At 45.2% G+C, this 26835-nt stretch overlaps 1 protein-coding gene across 1 annotated transcript in view; it reads right to left on the bottom strand.

Annotated features, from left to right (window-relative positions):
• Nucleotides 1-26835, bottom strand: part of CASTOR2 (cytosolic arginine sensor for mTORC1 subunit 2) — a 127543-nt gene that overhangs the window by 59206 nt on the left and 41502 nt on the right. Inside the window, exon 2 of the mRNA XM_035342840.1 lies at nucleotides 4565-4635. Within this exon, the coding sequence (XP_035198731.1) occupies nucleotides 4565-4635 (71 nt within the window). The remainder of the gene's footprint in view (nucleotides 1-4564; nucleotides 4636-26835) is intronic.

Genomic DNA, 26835 nt, shown 5'->3' with positions numbered 1-26835 from the left:
TCCATCATGAATGGGACAGAAAATCAGAAACTACAGCTTGTTGCCTTCTACGTGCAGTGACTATGTTGCCCCAGAGACGTTAGAATAGAGGAGCTCCTTCTGCCCTAGCACGCAGCCAGGGCCCTGTGGTGGTCATTCTGGGAAGGTCTTTGCAAACCCCCCAGCTTTGTTTCAAGCAGATGCAAGAGACACAGAAAAAATAAATAATCTGAAGGTAAACCGTAGACATCTCTCACATCCACGCAACTGGACCAACTTATACAGGTGACACCAGGTGGGCTCTTCTTTCATACGGCTTATAGAGAACGCAGGTGGCTGAGGGAGAGCATTAATTCTTCCTTTCACACTGTGCTGTACAATTAGAGAAACAATGTAAAACGGGGGGCTAGATGAATGGCTCTTCGCTGAGCTACCCAAGCAGAGCTATCGCTAAACCTAGAAGTGGACTTCAAGGGGAAGAAAAAAAGGAATAGAAGAACAGAACTGCAAACAAACCAGCTGAAGACACCAGGATCAGAAAAGAGATGAGTATAACAAACCACACACCCAAAATGCCCTTTTCCCCCCAGTAAAAGGTCCTCTGGATACATGTCACGTCCAGCGTCTGTACCAGCTGCTGGGAATGCCACGGGAGGAACACTGCCACACCATCAGCCCCCCAGACCCATCACTTCATCCAGGTGGCAGCTCCATGATAGCACCGCAATGCCAGCAACTGTTTCCCAGTGCCCATACAGAGAGTTTCAGAGAGCATGGCTATCCCGAGGTGTGCTTTGCTTTCACTGTGTGAGACAACTAAAGCCCGAGATGATGGAGGGAAGCTGGAAGAGGGACAGACTGCAGGGAGCACAGGGGCTGTGCTATATCTGCACCACACGCAGGTAGATCCTGCTTTCAGCCAAGCCTTGGGAAAAAGGCAAATGAAACTCAAATATTCCCGTACGTGAGGGAGCAGCAGCCACTTGACTTTTCTGCCACGTGCTGGCTGCACAGCAGGTGATAAACGCAAGGATTTTACACGGCTGTCCACGCAGCCCAGCCGCCGAGCCACTTGTCCTCACACAGGAGGGCCCACGGCCAAGCTCCTTCTGCTAATTCATCTCACCACCAGCCAGGAAAAAAACCTTCTGTGCACGGTCCCCTTGTGTCATTTTGCTGAATAAAATTCTTCCCCATTAACAGGCCAAAGCCCAAGAAACGGTGCCTGGAACAAACGAGGTTCTGTGCAGATCTAATCCCCACCTCAGCGCCAGGGAATTAAAGCAAAGAATTAGGCTGTGGCCGTTCCCTTGTAGCATGATGAATGCTTAAGCAGGTTACGGCTTTGCACTGCAGACGTTTTCTGGGGAGAAGTAATGACTTCTTTCCCAGCCCAGCTCACTTGCTTCTCTCAGGGAAACAAGCCTGAGGATTATTTTTTGACAAAACAGTTAAGAATGATTACTGCATGTCAGTACGCTTGAAGTGTTAACCTCAAGGACTGCTGAAAGTGCCAGTATTTCTCCAGCCTATTCTTCTCCCCACAGTACTGTTTGTGCTGTGCAGGACGAGGGGCCTGGCTAACTCGAGGTACCAGGGCAATCCTCTCACTGCTGCCACGGCAAAAATTCTTATCAGTGCCTGAGAGAGAAAAGCCCCAACTTTCCTCACAGAAATGCCTACTCTTCAGAAACTTGCATCAAGTTTGTTAAGCCTTGCAAGAAGAAAAATTACCTGGAGAGGGAAAACAAAAACAAAACCAAAACAAACAAACAAACAAAACAAAAGCCTTCTTGCTGATGGACTTGCAACCGACACTGCTCACCAAAGGTGAACTTGCCCTGCAATCCTGGAGCTGAACCCAGCGCTTCTTAGTGAGGCCAAGAGGCCGCTGATCCACTTGAGGCAGGGATGATTGGTACTGCTCTGCAAGGAGGTGGGGTGCTGCAGCTCGTACAGGTTTGGATCCTCCCCAAGTCCATGGGCTGATTGCACTTTTTATGTGAAGGCCAAGTGAGATTCCTCCTCCTTGGAGGCTTATAGGCAGCGGGTGAGGGGAAGCAGGGAGCGAAGCAACGCTCTTTCACGCTTCGGTCCTGAATTCTGCCAGACCATGGAAAACTTTGCAGCACGTGGAAATTAGAAACAGGGATGGAGCAACAGTGGGGACAGGGCTAACCCTGAGAAAGAAGCTTTGGATGGGGTGCTGGCAATTCAGAAAGAAGAGGTTTGGCTGGACACAGTCCCTAAGGGAACAGGGTTGTGTCCTCTGCGTCATTCAAACTCTCCTATCACAAGTCCTGCCAGCAGAAGTCTTTCACTTACCAGCAAAGATAAGGTGATGAAGCTGCTGGTTCTGTGACACTACTACTCATGCTGGGTTTTGCACCTGACTTCAATGCCCTGCTGAAGCAGAGGATCACCTTAGTGTGCCCTTCCCTTCCCTCTTTCCCCTGCATTGCCTGGAAGATGACCATTACTCCTGCAAATCTCCGCTTTAACACCCCAGCTGCACGCCGTGCATTTGACAAAAGGGATGCTACGTGCTGTCTAAACCAGAAGCCAACAGAAGCTACGTGGGTACTGTAACTACCAGCAGTAAATCCTCATGCACACGAGAGCCAAGGTAACAAAGTCAAAAGGGTGCAAGCAGAGAGGACTCCTGCTTTGGAGTGCAGCAGCACTGCCTGCTTTAACAGAGAAAACCTTGGGCAGCAGCAGGACATGCAGTTCCTCGAGGACACAGGACTGGCTGGACCCAGGATTTGCTCTAAGTACAACCACTAGCACACAGTGCAACACAGTCCCCCACTGCTGATGAGCAAAACCTCTGTTTGAGCTTACCTTTGTTTCAAGACGGAATCATTTCCAGAGAGACAAACAGCAGCATGGCCTGTTAATGCTAGAGGCTGCGCAGGGGTGGTGGCAATCCAATTTGCCACCAGCGACTGAACTGAGGGATCTACCTTGGGCCAGCTGGGCAGAGAACTGAGCCCCACAGATATCACAGCCATTAATATGACCCTGGAGGTGAGCAAATCCACATGGACAGCATACGTTCAGTGATGCAGACTCCCTCCTGAGGAGGGGAATCTCTGGATTTCTCACTCTGCCACATGCTGCAGTCCTTGGGGAAAAAAATCCCCTCCTTTGGTGACTTCTCTGTTATAATTAAGCTCTTAGAGGTAGGTTTTGCATCCTACCAGACCAAATTTGAATTCATCTCACCCAGCTAACACCCATAATAGAAAAGCCAATACTATCAATATTAGCAATAAAACGTTCACGAATATGCCACCTGAACAAATGCAACAAGGGACATTCTGGCAGCAGCATCATAAGTCACCACACCTTTTGGGAACAAAACCAGAACACAACTTCCACTTCCAAGCAAACCCCACAACTCCCAAACTACAAACAGCAATAGCTGTGAAGATCCATCCACCTATTGTCAACATAGCAATTATTTAAGGAAAATGTTTAAGCCACCATTATAGTATTCCAAAATGTAATCATTGATTTTATTATATGTTTATGAGTACTCCTGAAACAGAAGGGGGAATAATTCAGCAATGCTACTGATTATAAAACTTTGAATCTGTACTAAATAAAGATGGTATGGCTTCTAATTTTCTCTTTAGGATCTGGGTATCACAGAACCATTGAATATTACAGTGTCACAAGTAGCTACTTGGCAGTTAATTCCTATTCAGGAATGAAATCCTCCTTTTTCATATTTTAATGAATTTTCTCCAAACCGGTAAAATGTGTAGACTTTGAATTCCAACCACAGAAAGCAGCAATTGAACAAAAATAATAATAGCTGCACAACACTTCCTCATTCCACTACCTCAGAAACGCTGCTGCAAACAAAACCTCCCCACATGATAAATGATATTACAAAATATTTCCATCCCCAAAGCCAAACTATTCTCTCCATGCACACTTGCCCGACACCAAGCATCTGCAGCTCCCAAGTGCCTTCTTTGGCACACAGCCGCTCGGCTCCACTTTGGATGTGGGCAGAGAGAGACCTTCAGCCACCGTGGGCATTGGTGGCACACAGTCTGGACAGAGATGGGTGTGAGAAGAGGGATAAATCACAGCTTTCAGCAATCAGCCAAAGGAGCTGATGCGCAACCCCGCGGCGCTGTGATGGGTGTGGGGCTGACACCAAGCACTCATCCTCAAGTGCTCCTTTTAAAGAGGGAGGCTGGAGGAACAAGCCGGAGGTGCAAGATGTGGTGTGCTCGTAGAGGCTTGGGAACAAAGGCCAGCTCATTTTAACATAGTAATATGCAGATGGATTTGCTTTTTCAAATATGCTTAAGCTGCTCTTTAAGACTTGTGTGTCCTCTTCTCCTGGCATTAAAGCACATTCATATTCTGCGTGTGAGACACCTTGTACAGCACAGCATCACAGACAGCGTGCTTTAAGTGATCAAAGCACCTTCCGTAGCTGCACCACGAGCAGTGACAAACAGAGCTGTTTTACAAACACCCTGCCTTATGATCTTGCTGAGAACTGACACATCCTCCTCCTCCCCGCGGGTTGGGTGCCGGAGCGGCGCACGCTGACACCTACCTAGGAAGCCCTCTTCATCCACAATGATGGTGTAGTCCTCTGGGGTTTCCGTGAGGCTGAAGAACTTGCACCTGGCAAAGGCAAACAGCAGAACGGGATTAGCCTTTGAGCTGAGGTCTTCCAGCTAAACCAGAGGCCCTTTCCCTCCCCAAGCTCTGCTGGAGAAAAGAGCCACGGACACAGCCTGGTGCGTACGGAGCGCAGTTAACAGACGTAGATTTACTCCTGGCTCAGCCACTCACGCTGCATGACCCACATTCCCTGCTGCCTGCCTATACACCATGGAGCTGGTAAAACACTTATTATTTTTATGACATAGTTATTAGCTACTTTTCTTAATTACCGTATCCCTAAAGGCTTTCCATCACAGCCCAGGACCTGCTGTGTTGCCCCAACACAGAGCAAAAGGCTCTGCTCACCCATTGATCGCTCCGACCTACTCCAAAAGCCTCCCCACGGTTCACTTGTGAATCCCTCCTTCCCTTTAGCCCCTGAAGTTTCTTGCCGTGTCAATGTCTGAAGGTTGATCTCTCAACCAAAGCCCCTGCACCTCTTCCTACTGCTTCAGGGCCTCCTCCCAGGAGCAGACAGCATCCCGAATCCCGCTGCTGATCCCTGCCCTGGGCAGGAAGCCTCCCTCCCTGGGGGAGCTGCAGGTGAAGAGACAAAGGGCAGCAAGCTGCCGTGCACCGAGCCCAAGGGCACGCTTCCCTCCTCTCCATCCTCTGCTGCCTCCGCTCTGCCCCGTGCCCATCTCCTCACTCTGCAGACCACGCGAGGCACGGCCTCTCCATCTCCTTCACCACCAAGCCCAATGTCACCCCTAACACAAGACACAAAATAGATGTGATGTGAGGTTCTCCTGCTGTAGACACAAGCGGGAAAAGCCTCAGCCTTACGGTTTAACACCACAGAGAGCTGAAGGAATTTATTTCCCTGGCACACACCAACCTACATACAGCAAAGTCTACTTGAAAAAAAAAAAAAAAAAAAAAAAAAAAAAGACCTTCTCCACCTCTGTTCTTCTACCCTTGGTCCCCAGCAGCACACCAGAGCACCCGGACCGTGTCTGCAGCCCAAGTCACTGGAGAGGTGGCAAAGAGCAGGATTTTGCAATTGCACTTTGTAATGCTATCAGATTTATCTGAGGCCAGCTATAGAAAATATTTAAATACTAGCAAAATACGGATTTTTTCTTAAGGACCCCAAATTTCACAGTGCGTTAACAGTGTCATTCCTGTACGGCATACAGTTCAGCAGGACTCACCAAGCACACGCTACCAGGGCTTCTCACAGAATCACAGAATAGTGTAGGTTGGAAGAGACCTCCAAGATCACCGAGTCCAACCTCTGACCTAACGCTAACAAGTCCTCCACTAAACCATATCCCTAAGCTCTACATCTAAACGTCTTTTAAAGACCTCCAGGGATGGCGACTCCACCACTTCCCTGGGCAGCCTATTCCAGTGCCTCACAACCCGTTCAGTAAAGAAGTTCTTCCTAACATCCAACCTAAACCTCCCCTGGCACAACTTTAACCCATTCCCCCTCGTCCTGTCACCAGGCACGTGGGCAGCACCTGTGTCCCAAAGTCTTCAGGTCTTGTGGAAGTCAGGAGCCCCACAATGGTGGCCCCACATCAGAAAACAGAGGCATCCATTTGATTAGGGAATCAGACTGGGAACTGGCTTAGGCTGTCTTTTGATGGGCTGAAAAGAACAAAGACTGCAGCTATCCCCTCCAAAAACAACAGGCAGGAAAACGAGATGGCTGCTGCCCTCCCCATCACCTCAGCAGGAAAACCAAAGAAACAACACGCAGCTCTATTAACGATCTGCCACGCAACCTACAGGACTTCATGTAAATGGAAAATATCGGACAACCTGCCTCTACAGGCTCATCCTGCTTTCCTAGAAGCATCCGTCACGACAATGAAGCATGACATTCTCCCTCCTAGCACAGATGTATCACTATAAAATACAGCGGTGGCCCCACCACAACAGAAACCACAACTTAATTATTTTGTGTCATTGGTAATAGCTACGGTGACAGCCACATTTACTAACTCAACTCTCTCCAGGAATAGTGCCAAGAGAGGCAGAAAACAGTAGCAGCCCCAATTTTTTATTCTCACTTCTTAACTGCACAAGGATGCTACCTGTGATGGGTGATCTATGCTGGGTAAAAGGGACTTCTGGTATGCTGCTCCAGGTGGCTCCCAGGAGGTATCAATATTTATTATTTACCAGATATATTCCCTGGAGAAGTCGCTGAAATAAAATTATTTGCAACTAACAAGCTGCCTACCCACATGCATGCTGACAAGGGAGAACCTAGTGGTCTTAAAGGAGGAAATATTAATATATATATATATTTTTTAAAAAAGCGACAAAAACAACACCAGCTTTCTCTAATCTGCAATGAGATTTACAGAGAAATTTAGTTCCACAATGGTAACGAACGTATGTGTGCACACACTGACCCAGCAGAAAAAGCATGAACGTTGACAGATGCCATTTTCTTAGCACGCATCTAGAAGTGATGATATTTAAAGGATATGTACAGATGAAATCCCATAATTGCTGGCTCAGAAAGCATGTCAAAACCTCACATCTTCATATCCCAGCTCCAAGCCCAATCCCCACCTCACAGCGTTTCTGTAAAAGGTCAGCAGCGCAGAGCTATTTGACTTTAAAAGCAGTCTTTTCACCAGCCCACGAAAGACCAGTAGTTCTTGGGGTATACATTTGCTTTGTTCAAGCCAACTGTGCGTTTTTTTCTTAGGGAAAAGCTAAAAATGAAAAATTGGAATTGCAAACACTGTGTGATAAATATGTGGCACAGGGAAATTTATTACCATCGCATCTACTTCCACTGAGTGAAACTCAAATTGTCTTGAGGCATCAGTGACAGAAGGAGCCCAATGTCGTACTTCTTTGTGTGCCATCCTACACGTGTCTCTTCCATTCAAGCTATTCCAGCCATTTTTCTTTCCTCTTACACCAGTCCTAGAAAAGCTGAATGCCACCCGCATCTTGTATTCTCACACCACAGCCAAGAAAGGAAAGGAAATGCCCTTTAATCGCTTTGAGACATCAGGCAAGCAGCATTTCTCTAACTATGTGTGGAAAGCATATATATGTGAAGAAGAAAATATTTTTAGTTCCCTAATAGCCAAACCTCAGATAGATTCTTCTGGATTTCTGCCTTCTTCATGTTTCAGCACATTTCCACTTCAGCACTGTTGCTGACTTCGACTGCCTGACAACATATGTCTTTTTCTGGCAACGCAGCAAATGTAGACCAATCTATTATTAGACTAGATCTTTGAAACTGCAAGGCTTACACTGTGTATGGAAGTAATACCCGAGCTTGCACAGAGCCGGAAAGCATGTGTAGGATGCAGCAACAGCATCATTTCAGTTTGCAAACAGCACGTAAGCCTCCCTGGGAGAGGCAAGTGGGCAGGAGAGCATCCCTGTTGGCCTCACGTGCAGGTCGGCACCAGAAGCGTCTCCTGCAGACATTTGCTCCCCAGACATGCATGGATCTCAACAAATCGAAACGACTTCCCTGGGTCTGGTCATACACACAAGGACGTGTCTGAGGGGACACTGCTAGGGGTTATTGGGAAGTTCGGCACAGATGATGGTCTTCAAGGAAACCATGAGTCCCATCTTCTCATTTATAAGGAAACTACTCAATTCTTTGTTGCCTATGCAGGGTAAAGGGTTGCAAAGCGTTTTGTTTTATGGAAAAAGACCCTTCCCAGAAGCAGGTGGGCATCCGGCCTCCCCACAATTCGGGAAGCACAGCTGAGTGCCATTCAAAAGCGACATAATGGCTAAAAGGCATTCAAATGCAAAGTTTGGAGGTAACCCAAAAGTCTGCGAAGAAGCAGTTGATCCGAATGGGAGTTAAGAAGTAGCAGCAGAACGCTGATCTGAGTGAATATGGAAAAACATAATTTGTTGGGTTTTATTCCAGGCTGTCTTCTCGTTTTACTTCAGAAAGGATTTATATGCTTCACTCTGGACATTATTATGATAATATATATTCTTAGTATAGAAAGGCAGTCTCATGCTAATCATTTCCATCCTGGTGATCTCAACTGCTTTGCAGTTTTATAAATAATGACAAGAGGTGAATTCTAGTACGACATATTGTGAAATGTATTTAGGAAAGCAGTAAAGAACACTTGTGCTGTTAATGCGTTTTGACATATTTGTGTAACATGTTAAGTACTTTACACCATCTAATTACAAGACTACGCAGTCAAATAGCACTGAAAATTGCTAACAGTGAAATGGCTGGTGTTTTCTAAACAGCGTATCTGTTTGTTAGCCAAAACACTTTGCCATCTTTTTGGTGAGACTCGAAGTACAGCTTAGCTGAACTCCAAAGACAAAAATGCCCCTTGCGATAGTTGCCTGTTTGCTTTCTACTCAACATCAAGGTCAGAAAGCAACAGATTCACCTTTCTTACGGTAATGTAGTTCTGAAGTTTGGTATGAGAAGGCTACTACCCGGTTAAAAGGAGCACTATTCTTTGTATGAGCTCTGTAAAACTCTGCATGACCGTCCCTGCCAAGGGCAACTCTGAAGATAGCACAGCACTCTCAGAAACCGTCAAAGGACGGCAGTGACATACCTCCCTGTCGTTAGTTGTGCTCGGATCTGAGACACAGACATCAGCAAATACAGTCAGAGACTGCCTACAGAGCCACTGTGATAGCAGAGTTTGGTTCATTAGAGAAAGTTAATCATTTTCAAAATCAACAGAACAAAACTAACAGATTTGTGGCCAAGAAAAGCAAGTACTCACAAACAGACAAATTCTGGGAAGTCCTACAGCCTGTGCTATGCCAAGACTTCAAACACCATAACCATGACAGTCTTGTCTAATCAGTAATAATAATAATAATGACAGTTTAAGCTACTGATTACATTGTGTACAGTTGAAAAGGGGAACCTTCAGTCAACCCCTCTCCTTGCTACTTTTCTGCAGCTGGGGAAGTTATCTAAAGCCTTTATTTAGACCTTGAGACAACTGGGAATAGAATAATTGAAGAATGATCTGCATTATTGAAGGAATGGAAATCAAGACCAAACACAAAAAGGATGCCTGCATTACAGAAAACAGGAAAGAAAAAAAAAAGGGGGAGGGGGGGGAGGATGTAGATGTGCTCAAAAAACACTGATTTTAAGTACAGCTTACTGATAAATCCAGGACACATGGAAAAAATGTCAGCTGGGTGCCTACTGTACTTGCCTTCATTAAGGCAGTATCAAACCGTGGTTCGTATCTTCATCAGAACAGTTCCATGTGGTCTGGACTGCAAGAGCCCATGCAAATCAAATGACTGCTGCAAATGAAAGATTAGCAGTAGCTTGGAACAATACTGACTAGTAACTCTGGTACGACTTCCCTTTTTCTGGAGCCAGACTCGGTCAGTCCAGACTTCCCAAGCTGCGGATTTAACAAAGCTACAATATTCAAGAGTTACCTTGCAACACAACCTCAGGAGATTGTTGTTGTTGTTGTTCTATAAACACACACTTGGGAGTTTATTTTGTATGACTAGCAAAGGCTAAGTCATGGTGGTTTCAGTAGTCAAGGCACAAAGTTCGCAGTATTGCTTTCTAAAACTGTTACTTTAGAAACTAAAACAATTTTTTTCTTTCATTTGTCATGATAGCATTGATTTTTTTTTTTTAATACTTCCTAAAAAAACAATTAGAAAGCAACATGCAACTTGGTTGGCTTATTCCCCCCCCCTTCAATACACTTCCACTATCATATTTAGAAAGATTCTGTAAGAAAAACTGTTTTATCTTGACTTATGTGTAGAAATAAATTCTTGCCAAAAGCAAAGCAATACACTGAAGTAGCAGTAAGAATACACCATGTGAAGAAACTAAGGCATGTTACATGATGGAACAGAGTACAAAACTCAGCTTACTGAAGGAAACTCTAGGGGAGATGGAATGGTCTGAGTCCACCCAAGTGCAGCTCCCTCATTAAACCACTCCACCTGATGAACGTGACCATGCTGGTTTCCCATCCCAGTATGACTGCCAACAGGAAAAAAGCCTGCGGTGCCCCGCAGGATGTACTGCTGGAAATATAAATGCAGGGTAGGACTATGCAAGTGTTGCTGTGCTCATCTGTTATTTGTCTACTAAGGGGCTAAATATACAGCATTTTTCTTGAGCTTTGCGAGAACAACGCACAAACCAGTGACTTTAGGTGTGGACATACTGAAGTTAACGCATCTCCTACACCCAAGGCTCATCCTGGGCTTGGATCTGCAGAATAATTTACTGACCTGATGTAATTAGAAGTTATTCTTAGCACAGATTTTTCTTCCCGGGTCATAAATTATTTCAAGTGAGCTCTGCTGTGCAGTTTTTACTTGGAACATCACTATTCACTACCTGTATTAGCGCATGGGGCTGAACGAAAAACCTGGATCTGAACCTTACTGCTGTGGCTGGTGCTCACATGATGCAAGCCCCAGGTGCTTGGCAGCAGTTCCTCCTCCCATACGCCGAGGAAAGTCACCCCATTACCTGCAAATGTCTCATCTGCTCTTTGGGACTGCAGCCTCACCCAAGCACAAGGCTTCATTCTTTAGGTTTTAGCATTCCTGTTGGATATTTAGTGATGCTAGATACTGGTGTTCTTAGGGGTTTGGCAGATCCAATGTGTCTGAAAGCCTATTTGATGCTCAGACAGGAAGCAACTCTTGATCTTAAAGACATTAGGGTTCAAAAATCAGCTGTAGCACCTTCATTTCAAATTTCCTGGAGTAACCAATATATATATATATATAGCAAATGGCATTACCCCACCTCTATTTCTCATTCATCATTTTCTTTCCTTCTCTACCATCTCACTTCCCAAAAAGGGGCAAGAGGAGTTAAGGGAATAAGTTCTTGATAAATTAAAACTAGGAAATCACTTCTGGTAGTTTCAAGTTGAAACACTTCCTTTGGTTTTCAAATGAAATAAAAAAATTCATGCCATCAACAAACACTTCACGGTACGTGCTATTCCAATTTGACATGACTGAGCCCCTCAAATCTTCATTCCATAAATAATGTGCACTGGTGAATGCCTTCTGCTTGGGAAACGTTCATGTATCTTGGTGCAGCAGACAAGAAGGGGGACAGAGGAAAGCAGCAGCCATGGCTCAGAGCTGCAGACAGGAACAAGATCCCCCACCAACTTTAAAGGCAATAAGACATTAGAACCAAACAGCACTCTGGTAGGCATACACGTAGGTTTCTGCTCCTACACTCACTTCTCAGGCCTTTGAAACTGCATTTCACAGTGTGTACAACTGCCACACTACCATGCTCATGCTCAACCTGGAACCACACGGTTATTTCTCTGCCTTATGCACACTGCCTGCTCTGCAAACGCTGCTGTTGGAGCAGGTTTAACAATCCCATGGCAGTGACTGAGCCTGGACAGACCCCAGCTCCCTCTCCTGCAGCCATACGTGAGTTGCACAGCATGGTGCTGGCTTTTCCCCATCTTGGAAAAGCCATTTTTATCACCTGCCTAAGTGGGGAACACAGTAAATCATGACTAAGGGCTGGAGGGGAAGGGAAATGAGAGGGAGGCAACGCGTTCAGTTAGGTTTCACTATCCCAAATACTGTTTGGACTTTCTATATTACAGGCAAAAACACAGGTGTCAGACCACTGATGGAACTGGCTGCTTTTCTTCCTGAACGCAGACATCTCCCCATGCTCTAACCGCTGGGGACAGAACAAGGAAGAAAATTACTGGGTCATTCATCTTCCGCTGCCCTCACAAACTTCAAGACACGTTGCTTAATACTGCCTGCAAGGTGCTAGTTTTCTCCCGTCATCACACGGTAATTCTGAGCCCCCAATTCATCAGCATACAAGTGAACACGAACTGAGGGAACTATGACATGAACTCAGGGAACTATACATCTTTTTCCTTACTTATACAGAAAGCACCAGCATGCCTGCTCGTAGCGGAGCGGAGCCATACGGTCAATAATGGGTGCTCCTCCATACTCTAAATGATTTCCCATTTTTCTCATAAAACATGAATTTGGAAACTTCAAGTCCCCAAGAAGAGCAATTATTAGCTGATTTTCCCTGCCTGTCTATAAATCAAAATCACCAGGGAGCTCAGGTAAGGGCACGCAGCAGACAAGGTGAAGGCCACAACTTTCCTTCTGCCTTGGGATTTCTCGGTACGGTGGCACAACGCAGGGGCAGCCAGGAGCATGATGCTGGGGAAAAGCAGCTCTCCTCGTAGAGTCAGCAAACTTAGCACAGCTGTAGTTCCTGACATTAAAGCCAGCTTTAAAAGGCTCGCTGCCGAGCCTCGAAGTACTTAAGGAGCAGGTCCTGGTGAGTCACTGGAGCTGCATCCCCAGCTGAGGAGACCCCAGGGGTCCCAAGGGCTCAGACACTCAACCCTCTCCAAGTCGGCGTTCAGTCTCCCTTGACTTGACTACAGCCTTGCTCCCAACCTGAGAAGTCCTATGTGCAATATAAGGGGAAATTTATTGCGTTTAAGCCAAGCAATTTAGTGATGTCTATCTTCACGAGTTCCCACTTTCCTAGTTACTGGGATATATAAGCAAAGTCCTTTTGCAGGAATTGAATGGTCTTACAGTTGCTTTGGGATCACTGAAGATGCCACATTCCCCAAAAGATACAAAATTCCCCATCAACAAAGTGTGCGAAGAAGGCATATTCGTTGTTCTGAACATTGAAAACATGGATGAGAAAGTTCTCTTGTTCCACCCCTCACTGTTAGTTGATCTGTATCGCGTTACAGAAACTCAACTTGAAAAGTGAACTTTCAAGGAGAGTCACTGTAATGCAAATTCCTAATTTTGGAGCGGGAGAAAAGAAAACAACATTAAAAAAAAAAAAAAAAAAAAAAAAGCTTTCAATGTTCACAGAAATACAACCAAAAAAGAGCCCAGAAATTATTAGCATGGTTTTCTGAGCTAAAAAGAAGTCAGATTTTTTTTTTCTTTGCCATTCACTGAACATAACCCAGTTAGTGGCTTGCACCAACTCTCTTCCCAACCCTCCTGACTTTCATCAAACCCAACGGTAGCTTTATTCAATACAAAATGGACAAAGGGCAAAAGCAGAGGACATTTTTCTTTGTAGAAATCTGCCTTTAACATTATTATCTGGAAGAACAGCAGTATTCTGTCTCTGTGTTGCACAGAACTCCAATTAGGACTGTCTCGCTCCATCTGTATTTAGCTTTACACCACAGGCTCCGGGCACATTTCTGCAGCTCCTGCCAGCGTGGTGCTGAGCCATGGAGTACTGGGGAGTGGTGCAGCCCCACAAAGCCAGGGGAGTGGTGTAAACAAAACAAACAAACAAAAAAACTATTCCCAACTCTTCACATCCAAGTGAAGTACCTGGAGGCCTTGTAGTAGATGAAATGAATGAAAGCCGTGCTAAGGCAGCAGGTGAGACACAGAACGAGTGGAAATACCAGACCCACATCAGGCAGCAGGTCTCTCCAGAGTGGCACTGCCAGCAGTGATACCCAGAGCCTTTTAAAAGCAGACCCAACACGTCCACTAGGGTGCTGTCTGTGCAATGGCGACATGCTACAGCCATTAGCAGGAACCTTTATAACCATTAACGTGCAGGAGGAGCGAGGACATTCTTGTTCTGCTTTAAGCATAGCAGAAAACTGGCTGCACAGACTGCACGTTCTCCTCTGTTAACCAAAACCCTCTATTTAAACTGATCCTCCCTTCTTTCCCTCCCCCCAAAACTTATTGGGAACAACACTGAGAAGGGACTAAGACCCTTGCAGCACGAACAACAGTGTCACAGCCCTCGGGCCCAAGAGACGTGACAGCAGCTGATAATAGAAATATTCAAAAGATAAAGTAGCCTTAGATAAGGCGTTCCTCCAGCCCCAGCTACGTGAGGACAGTCACAAAACAGGCTGTGATCACCAAACTGATCCTGTTTTAGAAGAAAAAGCACCCCGGCACAGCTGCCTTTCCAGCTCCTGCCTGCTGCGAAGGCGGGTGGTAACATGCCTCCGGGCTTATGGGGTCCGGTCCCAAGGGCTGCGGGCATCGCTACTGTCCTCAGCCTACTGAGCAGCAGGGGAGGCTCTGTTCCCTTTAGGAGAGCCCGTAAATTACATCAGAAATCATTTTAGTCCACTGATTTTGACTGCAATGTCTTTGGATTTACAAATGGGAAAATGAGACCAAGTTCTTAGCCACTTTTAAAAAACAATAAACCAAAGAACATCACCACCACCAAACCTATCAGACTTATGCTACCATCCCCAGAGAGACTACCAGAGAGACTAATCTAACACCTTGCCCCACACGGGTCCTGTGGGCTGGGCTATGACTCAGTTTCCACTTACAAAGCAGGTCTACAAGCATCCCTGTTGAGCAGCACAGTGATATAAAACCACACCAAACCTCATCATACTCTCATTTAGTGTGCTATTGGGGATTAAATGACCATCTCAGGCATTGCTTCGCTTATGTTTTATCGTTGTTCTTCCTCCAACTTTATTTTCTGAACAAGCATCTGAACTAAAGCAATAGAGCAACAGCAAAATGTTTGAATCCCCAAACTTTCAAAAATCATAAAGTTATTTTCAGAGTTAAAACTATCATCTGATGTGCTGTGCAGTGCTGCCTGTACTAATTTCTTCTCCTAGGATGATGGCAATAGTGCACATCACTTCTCATTCAAGTGCTTTAATTTGTTCCTTTCGGCTTGATACTCCCCCAAAGCATCTTTAACAATATTGTTTACAGTTTTATCACTGTTAATGACAGGGAAGTCATTCTTCAGATCTCCATAGAGGGTCAATGAATGTTTACATTGAAAAGGCAAGATCTCTTTGCTTTGGGAGAGAATGTTGCAATGAAATCTCTGAAGGGGAAGCTGGAACAACAAATGAAAAGGAAGCTCAGTTTGTGTGCATTGGAAAAGGACTCATCTATTATCTAACAATTAACCAATTGATCCAGACACACCTTTTCCTCTTCTCTCCGCGCTATTCCTGCCTGCCAGCACTGTTAAAAGGCCATCTACTGAGAGCCAATTCACCCACATAAGAGATGCAAAAGCAATTCTTTCCACTGGAAATAGTCTATCATTTATTTAAGCAGAAAGTAACTATGCTTTAAAAACTTGTTCTTTACAGCAGCAACAGTATTCTCAGATCAACGCTTCACTATTGGAGCTGAACTTCATTTCAGCTAAGAAAGGTGGAGTACAACAGAGTTTTCCTTAACCACAAAATTATCTTCTACAAATCAGCAACTGTGTTGAGAAACGCATTACAGATGTGGGTGTGGGACTTAAGGTTTACAGTTGAAAACAAAGCATGATTTAATGCACAACAAAGGTTCGTGAATACATTTTACTGACTGGATCCAGAAAGATTATCCTACGAGGACAATGCAAATGCTGAGAACAACAACAACAACAACAGAGCAAGCCCTGCTTCCCTTCCAATTCAGGCACTACATCAGCACTGGCAAGTTTGATTTTCCCTTAGGTTACTCCTCCAATGCCCTCTGCTGCAGAATATTGACTTTGAAATTCTATCAGCAATAAAGCAGAACTGACTTTTTCTAAGTGGAGTGCTACTGCACATCCAAACCCAAATATTTGAGGTACATAGTAGTTATTATTGTGTTCAGCCAAAACCCGATGATTATTGTGTGGGCAACACTGAAAAACAGAGACTGCAGAGCATGTGCTTTTTATTTCAAAGACAGGAGAAACCCAGGCTCAACCCATCAGGGGCAAGAGGTTCTTACGATACTGCTCCAAGATACAAAGAAGGGAGGAAGAAACTACAAAACCGTTGTGGACTGGAATTGATGAACTTGTTTCCCTGCAGGAACCATAAACACAATTTTCCCAGCATGGGACATAATAGTTCTCCCACAAATTACTAAAATATATTTCCAGCGCTCAATATAGAAAGCTAGATGCACAAGAAATGTTTGCAGCTTAAATGCAGGCAGTAATTGAGAACATGTGTGGCAGGGGGATTGGAGGGGGAGGAGGGAGCAAGCCACACTCCATCAAAACAGAGCAGCAGGAGAAACACATCTCAGTCCTCATGATTTTCTAAGAGCTTCCATTTTCGAGCGGGTCCAAAACCCCACGTTACAACCCTATCTGAGGGGGAATGTTGTGAGCCTGCATGTCAAACCTAAATTTAATGCACATTAACAATGTAAGAGACATTGTTGAGCCTTAATAATAATAATAAAAAGGTCATTTACTTTCCCTTCAGCATAGAGAGAGGGTTTAGTTTCTTGAATGAATTAAGGACATATTTACAGGAAAAGCTACCTCTGACTCCTCTCATTCTCCCAGGCTCCAATTCCAGGTTCTGTGGCACAGGGGTATTAGCCAGCCCAGCCCAGCCCAGCCATGGATGAGAAAAGCAGTATCCCTGTATATGCTAGCTGGCATTCTGTGCAAGATAGCACTGTGGACGTGCCAGCAGCCAGCCTTCCACGAACCAGTTCAGCAGTTAAGGTGTTGACTAAATTTGCAGCACTCATAGGAGCTGAAAGGAAGCTTCATTTGCTTCCTTGCTAATGAAGCAAAAGGAAACTGCTCTCACACCAATTCACTGTTTTTTGGATAACAAATCTCTATAAACACAAGCAAAGGGGCAAAATGTATTCCAAGATTTTTTTATTTTTATTTTTTAATAAGTCAGTATTGACAACCCACAGGTTTCAGCCTTGAAAACATCAGCCAGTATTATTTTTAAAAATGCTTTTCCAAAACGCTCTAAATCAGCCTCTTCAGGCTGCAAAGGAAGGACCCGTGGAAAGGTAGGCCAGCATCGAAATTCTTCCCAGGCCTACCAGGCCCAAGAAAAACGCGAGTAATTATTCAGCAAGTGAGCATGACATGGGCTCAGACTGAAGTCTGCCCTTTGTGAATATTGCCCCTTAAATCCAGCGGCCAGATCAACACCTAAAACAAAAGCCAGAGCTCTGGGAGAAATGAAGCTCACTGATAATGCAGAGCGGGTCACTCTTAGAGTCAAAAGCGAGGTTACAGACAATTTTCCATAAACCCATGCATATCTTTGTGTTGCTCTGTCACTGACTGAACATTTCGGCCGCTCCACAGGGCTTATTGCTGGCTCTGCTTTGGACCCCTGCAGGGCCAGCAGCGTGAGAGGTGTCAAACAAGCGGGAAGGCCGCTCAGATTGGGGCCTCAAACAAGCTGGAAGGCCGCTCAGAGTGGGGCCTAAGATCAATGTGGCAGAAATCATGGAGTTAGCCCTTCACTTTCTGGTGTCCAGAGAGGTTTGCTGGCTACCTCAACTGGCTGCACCATACCTGCAGAGCCTTTGTATGTTTGTCTTTTGATCCCTTCAGAGTTTCACTACACCTCTTGGTTGTGGTCTGTATAGCACCTAGCACAACAGGGCTCGGACATTTCTAGGGAGCATTAACCCAAGTGACGTGAAGGCCTGCATTAGGAATACTATAAATTTTGTAAGGCTGTTCATCCTAAAGTTTGCCGGGTGATGAGAAAACAGCTGCTTAGAGCCAAGGATTTATAAACTCAGTTTCCACCTAAAGATCTTACAATGCCTGCTGACTGAGTAATAAGATGGCAGGTGAAATACAAAGTCAATAAATGGAAATTAATGCATACTGGGGGAAATAATTTTAATTCTGAATGAAGAATGACAGGCTCTAAATGAGCTATTACCACTCAGGAAAGAGATTTTGAAGTCACTATGGGCTGTTCTCCAAAAGGTTCAGCGACTTTCAAAGGTGCCATGAGAATACCAGTAACCAGGCAGGGAGGTGAGAACATCTCTTTGCCCCGGTGCACAAATCCAGCACATACCCAGCTGCCAAGTACTTCATGATCTGACCATCCCAAGGCTACCAGTGGGCTGGAACTGTATTGTAAGAAATGCACAGAAGGGGCCCAAGGGGAAACCAAGGCATGGCAAACTGAACCTACACGGGCAATTCAACTGCAAGAAGCAATGGGTCAGCACAGGATTACAGGAAAAGTTACTGCAGCCAAGGTGGTTAATAAGAATTATTCATTGTCTCACAATGTGTGAAGCTGGGGATGCAAAAACGTGATCTGAAAGTACAAAGTTTTCCATTTAAAAACCCAAATGACTGTGGATGAAAGGGGCACGGACAGAAAATAACGCAGAAGCGAATATGCACAAGGAAGAGATGGGTTCTAGGAAGAAGAGTTCACTGGTGAACTTTGGAAGTACTTATGCTATTCTGGTGACCTCCAACATCTACCACCCTTCAGGTACCTGGCTGGAGGGTCAGCAGCCCCAGACGCAGGCAGTCGCAGAGCAAAGTCCTGTCTGCATCACTGCACCGTCCCTGTGGTCGGGCATGAAATCTCACTCTTTTCTCAGGGTGAGGAGGAGAGAACACCAGAGTTAAACTCCTCTGTGGTTAAGTTTCTAGTCCTGATAAATCACAGCCCACAGCCTCAGATAGAACCACAAGTTTCAAATCATGATTCTCAAATTCAGACCTCCAAGCCCTTATGTTTCAGGATGGGTAAAAGGGGAGTTTGAGCCAGAAGTCAGGTAAAGCCCATGATCAAGACATATTCTCTTCTGGCATAGCTCTCACAGTTACTAGACTCATAAAAGCTTTTTTAAGCAAGACAAACTGTGCTGGGAAAGGGGGATTGGACAGAACCATCTCAGGAAAAAGGTTGGCATTTTAGTAACGGTTCAGAGGTTTCAGCTACCAGAGATCAGTGCTAGCTGTCATGTTCGTCAAATTAAAAAGCTTCTAAACAGCAGTGGGCTGTGTGTTTTAAAGAGGCCTTTAAAGTCTATGGGAACACATACAACACAGTTAACATGCTGGGAAAACCTTTCCACAAGCAGACGTAGGAAGAAGTTCAAGTAGTTCCAAGTAAGAGCCTGAAGGCACAGACAACATCTTTCCATTTCCAATTGTCTTGGACTGGATAGGAATTTTGGAAGTGAAAGGAAATGCTGTGCCGCAGGCAGGTTTTAATACCTGAACTAACAGATTTGCCCCTGCCCTACCCTCTTTGCTTTAAAATGGAGATGAATCAAGCGCAGAACCATTTTAAATACCACTTCACATGAAATTCTAATCACCATTTCAGTTTATGTTTTACTGTGTTGTTCACTCCCTGCTTCCCTGTGGAGAAAGAGAGGAAAAGAGAAGGGAAGAGGAGCTGTTTAGTAACTGGCAGAGTCCATGCACGTGTTCTCTGGAAACATCCTAAGACTGCAAAACAGCCAGGCCTCATGAAAACCCAACAGGCTGTAATCATCTACTTGTGTCCTGTCCTCACCAAGTGCTGTGCAGGATAAGTATTAAAATCAATTAAAAAAAAATAAAAATAAAGCATCAAAAGATTTGCTGTCAAGGATTTACAGAAAATTAAAATTGTGAAATCACTATTTGGGGTGAAAAAACATAAGAAAACTACACAACCTTCTGCTTTTAAGGGCTTGGGGAAGAACAAATACTCTCAGAGTAATTAATAATTTGGGGGCCCACCCCCAAAAGTGACCAGGCTAAGGCTGGGCACTATCAGTACCACCTCCATCCCTGACTTCATCCTTCCTTTCAGGCAGTAAGTGGCCAAGTTGAGAGAACCAAAAATACATGGTCAGATGGTGCTTTTACCTTTCATCAAGAAAGAAGCTTAAATGCTCTGATGACTCAGAAAGAGAATATACGACACCTCCAGAGAGGTCCTGAGACTCCTCAGGCACCCGTTCCGCCTGTGGGCTCTGACCCATGGCTGAAGAGCTCCAAAGGGATCGTTCCCCTGCTGTCACAACCAGCACAGGTACGCAACAGCGCAGGCCTGCACCATCAGCAGCACCCAACTCCAAAAGGAAATGAGCCAGAAGTCTCATTATCTGAGCCTTTAACACAAAAGGCTCTTCTGTCACCTCAGCTCTGCACTTACTTTTTAACTTAAGTTTTTCAGCAGTTCCAGGATAACAAATCCACGTAGAACACAAGTAAGGAAAGCACATTTCTGTGAACTGAGAGATATCCCTGAGGTACATCAGCAATCCACTTCCACTCCAGTCAGGATTTAAAACACACTTTATGGCTACAGATGAGGCTTCACATTCGCCACCTGTGAAAGCCCTGTCTGCCAGCTGTATTTCAAGCACGATCATGAGACAGAGGCTGAAGTGGTTCATTTGGGTGCTAAATACAGCATAATGCTTCCTGAACAGTGAAATGAGAAGTATTCTTTTCAGGATGAATGAGAAGAACTTGAAGTGAGATGCAGCTCAGGACTTCAGGTAGTATAGCACAAGACACGAAGATACTAATGAGAGTTACAGCCTCACCCACACAACACAATTCTTGTTCTCCAGGGCCAGCAAATACTTGTGATTAGCACCATCAGAAAAACCTCTTTAAAATGCATTTAGGTCACAGAAAACACTAAAATATCCTCAGATAAAATTTAAAAACAAAACCAAACCAAACCTAAAAACAAGTACAATGTTGAATTACGACAATCACAGGTGGAAAAAACCTAGAGAACATGGGTTATTGCTAGGCTATGAGTGGGCCTGGTAGGGAATCACTAAATTACCCTTGTCGAGGAACAAGAGAAAAAAGACTCTTAGGCACAATCCCACCTGGCTCCTATTTGCTGCTTTTCACAAATAGACCTCAAAGCACTTTCTAAAGAAAGTCAGTATCAATATCAGCTTTTATTGCATCTCAGCTTTGCAGGACAAAGCACAAGGTAGTAATTCTCTCCAGCCTCACATAACCCAGACAGGTCTGAACATTTAGTGCTCTTCCAGCAAGTCTGCTAGCAGAATAAACAGTTCGTAACAGTTAAGGAACATTTTAAACCTATGCTGCGGATAAAGCGAGCATAGCCTTTGGCAATATACAAGACTTTGCTTTCAAGCCAAGACTTTCCTTTATTCACAGCAGAAAGAAACAGAACAAAACCACCAGGTATTGCTGTCTGCGTGCTCTACAGAGTGAGAAAGCAGCAAGGAGATCAGAAAGAAGCAAGGTCCCACAGGACAGCAGGGTTTGACCCAAACCACCAGCAGCCTGACATCCTCCTTCACAGCTCAATTCAGCTAATGGTCTAAAAGCTGGAAAAGGAAGTAATGACCTGAAATACAAAATTCAGCCCCATTCAGAGGATGAATATGAATTACATTTTTTAAGCATGGCTAGGGAATTACACATAACTGCAACTGATGTGGTTCACAGGTCCCCAGCAGAACCTGGCCTACAGTCACCAGCTATCTCCAGCAGCAGCAGCCGTTCTCCAGCAGTTGTCTCAGGAGGCTTCTGCAAAACACAGGCTGCCTCTATTCCTTTCTGTTCAACACCTGAAGGATTTATAGGAAAACTGTCTGGAACTGGTACTTCACTGCTGGGGGATGGAGAAAAGAGCACAGGATGGTCTGGGAAAGATAGATCTCCACTGAAATACGGACTTGACTGTTCTGCTGAGCCCTATGCTTTACCATCAAGCTCATGCTTTCAGAGAAGGTCTCCAGGCTTTGTTCTAGTAGCAATTAAACGGCTTAGTCACCATTTTTTTCCTGCTGTCATTGACCTATGTCAGTAAGTAAGCAACACGGTTTTTTTTTGATCAGACAGAGCAATGGGGTGGAAGCTACTCAAAGAACAGAAAACAATCATAAATGAACCTCTGATCTCAGGAGCTATTATAAGTCAAGAAGGGGAGCAACAGAGAAGGTGCTAGGAAACCCACTGCTTATTGCACAAGCTTATCTTCACCCAACACCAAGACTCAAATCCCACTGGAAGGTTAGGAACAAAACTGCCTTCTCCATAGCTATGACTGTGTGCCCAGTTTCCAGTCAGAGAGTCTTGTCTTTCCAGTTCAAAATACTGCATTAATGCACCTATATTATCACAGACAAGACCTCGATTCTGTGTTCATCTTAGTCCAAGTCTAGAGCATTTGCTATTATTCTCAGTGCAGAATACCTCGATACACAATTCTGGTCTGTTCTATCCCACGCTCACGTACCTTCTCCCAGGGGCAGGCGCTGAGCTCTGCTCTCTGGGGACAGCTACAGGGCCCAAGGGAATGGCACGAAGTTGTAACAGGGGAGGGTCAGGCTGGGTGCTGGGGAAAGGTTCTGCACCCAGTGGGTTGTCGGGCACAGGGACAGGCTGCCCAGGGAAGTGGTCACAGCACCGAGCCTGCCACAGTTCAATTGTTTGGACACTGTTCTCAGATACATGGTCTGATTTTTGGGTGGTCCTGTGTAAAGATAGGGGTTGGACTTGATGGTCCTTGTGGGTCCCCTCCAACTTGGGATATTCTCATTCTATTCTATGAATCACTGCCCAAGCTCTGCTGAGCAGCCTTCCTCCTCACCACCTTTGCTGCGGGGATGGCAAGCTGCACAGGGCATGGAGGCTGAGGAGGAAGACAAGAAGCCCCATGCTTCAGAATCAACATCACTGGGGCAAGCACTATCTGTACACCACAGCAGGATCTGGTTCCATAATTAAACCCATCTGATCCTGTCACAGCAAGAGATATCAACTTGAAATATAACAATACAGTGATTAAAATTCAGACATGGCTGAAGTCACAGTAGTTTGGGGGTGATGAATGTCACACAAGGGGTGTTTTTCAAGGGATAAACTAACTTATTTTTCATATGTCTGAATGATTAAAATTTCCTTAAGTAGCAACACAATAAAAAAACAACAAAAACATAATTGAGTGGTCATGTATTAAATGAGCTACACAGTGTTGTATTTTTCCCTGTAGGTTATTTCAAGATCCTCTTACACAGCCCTTCATAAAGGCCTGCTGAAAACATCAATCAAGCTTCCTAATGCAGAATGACCGATTTCTTTGGCCATCAAGAACACATTTATATCTCAAAGAACCGAATAAATCCAACAGTGGGAAGTTACCATTCATTTATTAGCCAACAAGTTCTTTGCCGTTTTGCCTTTTGCTCCTCTGCTAAAATGAGTACTTTGATGAATTGCAGTATGATCCTCTGCAATATAAAGCAGCCAATTCCTATCACAACAAAGAGTCAGTCCAAACAGTATTTTGCTCTTGAAACAGTGACTTCACCCATGGATTTAGGTTGTACTCACTGTGACTGTAGGATGAAGAGTCTGGTCCGTGGTGGAGCTGTGAGTAGGTATGTCTATGCACTGCTGTCTCATGCAGATCTGGCACTGCAATATGCGTGTTTGGGGAATGTGAATTTTTTAATTGCTCTCTTCCCTGTAACTACATTGCACTGTTTAACCTCACTTCACGGTTGAGATGCCTCGGAGGCATTTGCAGAAATTGTGCATGAGTACTAGCAGATGAAGCACGATGCAGGGTCACCCACCTAGATGTTCCTCCCTTACACGGCAGCTGCCAACAGCAGTGAGCTGGCCACGAGCCAGGCAGCCGTCATTCAGGGTGACGACGACAAGCCACAAGTCACCAAACCTGCCTGGCGTGGAAGAGGAGCTGTGACGTGCTGAAGGAGCTTAGGTCTTACCAAGATGAGAAGCTCTGCTTGTTTTGTTCTCCCATTGCTCAGCAGCAGATGACTGTGCCCTTCCCACAGTCAGGGCAGGGAAGGTTTGGGAAAGAAGTACTGACAGAACCCCTATTCTGGGCATGGTTTTAAAGGGAAAGATGATTTATGCAGTCCCACTATTCAATCTGTCCCCTGCATACAAGTGTTTAAACTATTTTAAATAAACATCAGAGTTGGAGGTTTCAAAGGTACTAAAGTAAGGTCCATTCAAATGAGTGCTAGAAGGGAGAGCAAAGCCTGCCTGCAGCAGTGCTGAGGGAAAGGCCATAAGAAAGCGTGGACCTCTGAAGACACGAATGAATCCAAGAGGGGCATGTCCCAGCCACAGGAAACCTCGCTGCTCCCATTGTGCCAGACTCCAGGGAGCCTCGCTGCAGGAGAAAGCGAGAGGAAACCAGCTCTGCTAGTTCAGCCACTCCTTTTCACCAGAGATGTGCAGCCTGGGCATGCAGAGCCCTATTTGTTTTAGGGATCCTGCATAAGCTGCCATATTTCTTTACATCAACTGCCTGAAGGGGCTGGAAAACCTGGTGGTGAGCGTCTCCAGCTGAGGAAGTGGATGTGGACTGCTGTGCTGGAGAGGGCCAGCAGCTGTTTCAGTGCCTGGGCCAGGGACACAGACACAATAAAGCTTCCACCCAAAATGGGAACCAGACCTGACCCCAGCCCAGCAGCCTGCAGAGGCACCTGGATGCCCACAGGAGAGAGGGTCTGCCCTGGGGAGGCTCTCATGGCCGAGGGGCATCTCCGGCAACCCTCACAGCAGGCCCTGCTGGAGTGAGTCAGGCACAGCAGGCCCCGCTGCCCTCCTGGAGCAGCTCCTTCATCTCAGCAGCTCTCCTCTGCTAAGAAGTAGTGACACCAAAACCAGCTGAGTGATTTTGGAGAAGAGAAATACAAGCCCAAGTAGTATGAGTTTTTTTTATTATTATTATTTTATTTTCCTTTTTTTTAAGGCTGAAAACTAGCAAACTTTCCTTTAAGCAGTCTACAAGTTTTCGGTTACCTCAACGCATGCCCGTATAAATATAACATTTCTCTCAAAGTCAACAGTGGTGTGTTTTTTATCTTCGCAGTCCTTTGATGTCATCGCCCAGAGGGCTGGAAATGCTACTTAGCAGCATCACCACAAAGGCGTAGGTAGCAGGATCTTCTGCATCAATAGCCGATGACTCAGGACTCCAATATAATTCAGCCTTCACTTTTGGCTGCTTCCGTTACCTGGGTATTCACCACACTGCAAAACCTGTACAGAGTGCTTAGTATCTTCTCCTTGGAAATGGCCATCTGTTTACCCTGACATGGCTGAGTTAATTTCAGGTTTCAGCACTGGCCGTTAGCTATAAGCCACAGGGCAAACAGGAGAACCCCTCAGAAATTAGGCCGGGGAAAGGTATGTTTTAGTCATTGATATAAGGGGAAAATCAACTTAGAGCTGCTTCCACCTCACTGACAGCAGCACTTTTCCATAGTTACTTGCCAGCCAGCCAGCTTCCAAACGAAAACCCATCAGCCAGACTTCCAGAGGGGTTGCTAACAGTGCAGACTGTGAGGTTTCCAAAGCGTCCACCCCTTCAAGAGATGGAAACGGAGGCAGGCACTTCAGTGCCTCTGAAAATCCATACGAGTAACCACATCTCAAAATGAACTAAATGCCTTTGCATACTCAGTGCCTTGTCTCAGCCTCTAAGTGTGGGGGTGTTCTGCCTCCCCCCCCAGGGGCTGCCATACCATAGGGTCTCTCTTTTCCAGGAAGATGAGAAGGGACGTCACTAGGAGTTGCATCATTTCTGCTCGAAGTGAATCATTGAGTACTGGCAGTAGGCTGGGGGAACCCCATCTAAGCAATTCTTGCTGTCACAAAAGTTAAGTTAGATAAACCCTGAGACAACCAGAGATCATTCATGTCGTGTTAATCTGGCTAAGGCACAGCTCCAGCTCTCTTCCAGGCTGGTAGGAGGCAGAAGACACAACAAGTGAGATCAAAATGAGCTCGTGGTGCCAAACGCTTTCATGATACACATGGAACAGAACGTCATCCTGCACTAATTTGTGCTACGCTTTCTTATTCATTCCTCTGCATCAGTTTCAGATATACTCAAGCTGCAGATCTTTAAATGGACACGCTAAATATAAGCTATGGAGTTGACTGACAGTTTTATTTTTGTCTTTTAAAGACATGACTGAATCTAGTATTGCTAGCTTTCTCTCTGTACCCATGGAAATTCCACTCCTTAGCAGGTAAGAGAGGTAGGGGAAATTTCTCTCATCTTCATAAGACAAGCAGTTATCTTGGATAAATGCCATTTACATCTTCCTATATACATTAACATCTTAATCAACACATAAACATGTGAAACTAATACAAAAGAAATGATTTATGATCTTCCTCTGGTTTTCACTAGTCTCTAACATCCCCTGTATCTGATCAGCCCTTTAGTAAAACCCAGAAAATCCCATTCCCAAGAAAGCATACCATCCTCTAACCACTCACGGGCAGTATTGCAAGCTTGAGGCAATAGGAATTACTTGTGCAAGCCATCGGCCACATCAGTCTCAACAGTTTATCTTGTTACTCCACTGGACTGAAGGAACGCAAACCCTTTCTAAGGGAGGAGCAACCATTTGGATTGGAAG

Source organism: Oxyura jamaicensis, chromosome 19 (assembly GCF_011077185.1).
Source record: "Oxyura jamaicensis isolate SHBP4307 breed ruddy duck chromosome 19, BPBGC_Ojam_1.0, whole genome shotgun sequence".
Classification (NCBI taxonomy): Eukaryota; Metazoa; Chordata; class Aves; order Anseriformes; family Anatidae; genus Oxyura; species Oxyura jamaicensis.
Note: the sequence above shows the minus strand (reverse complement) of the source record. Positions and strands in the feature narration are given on the sequence as shown.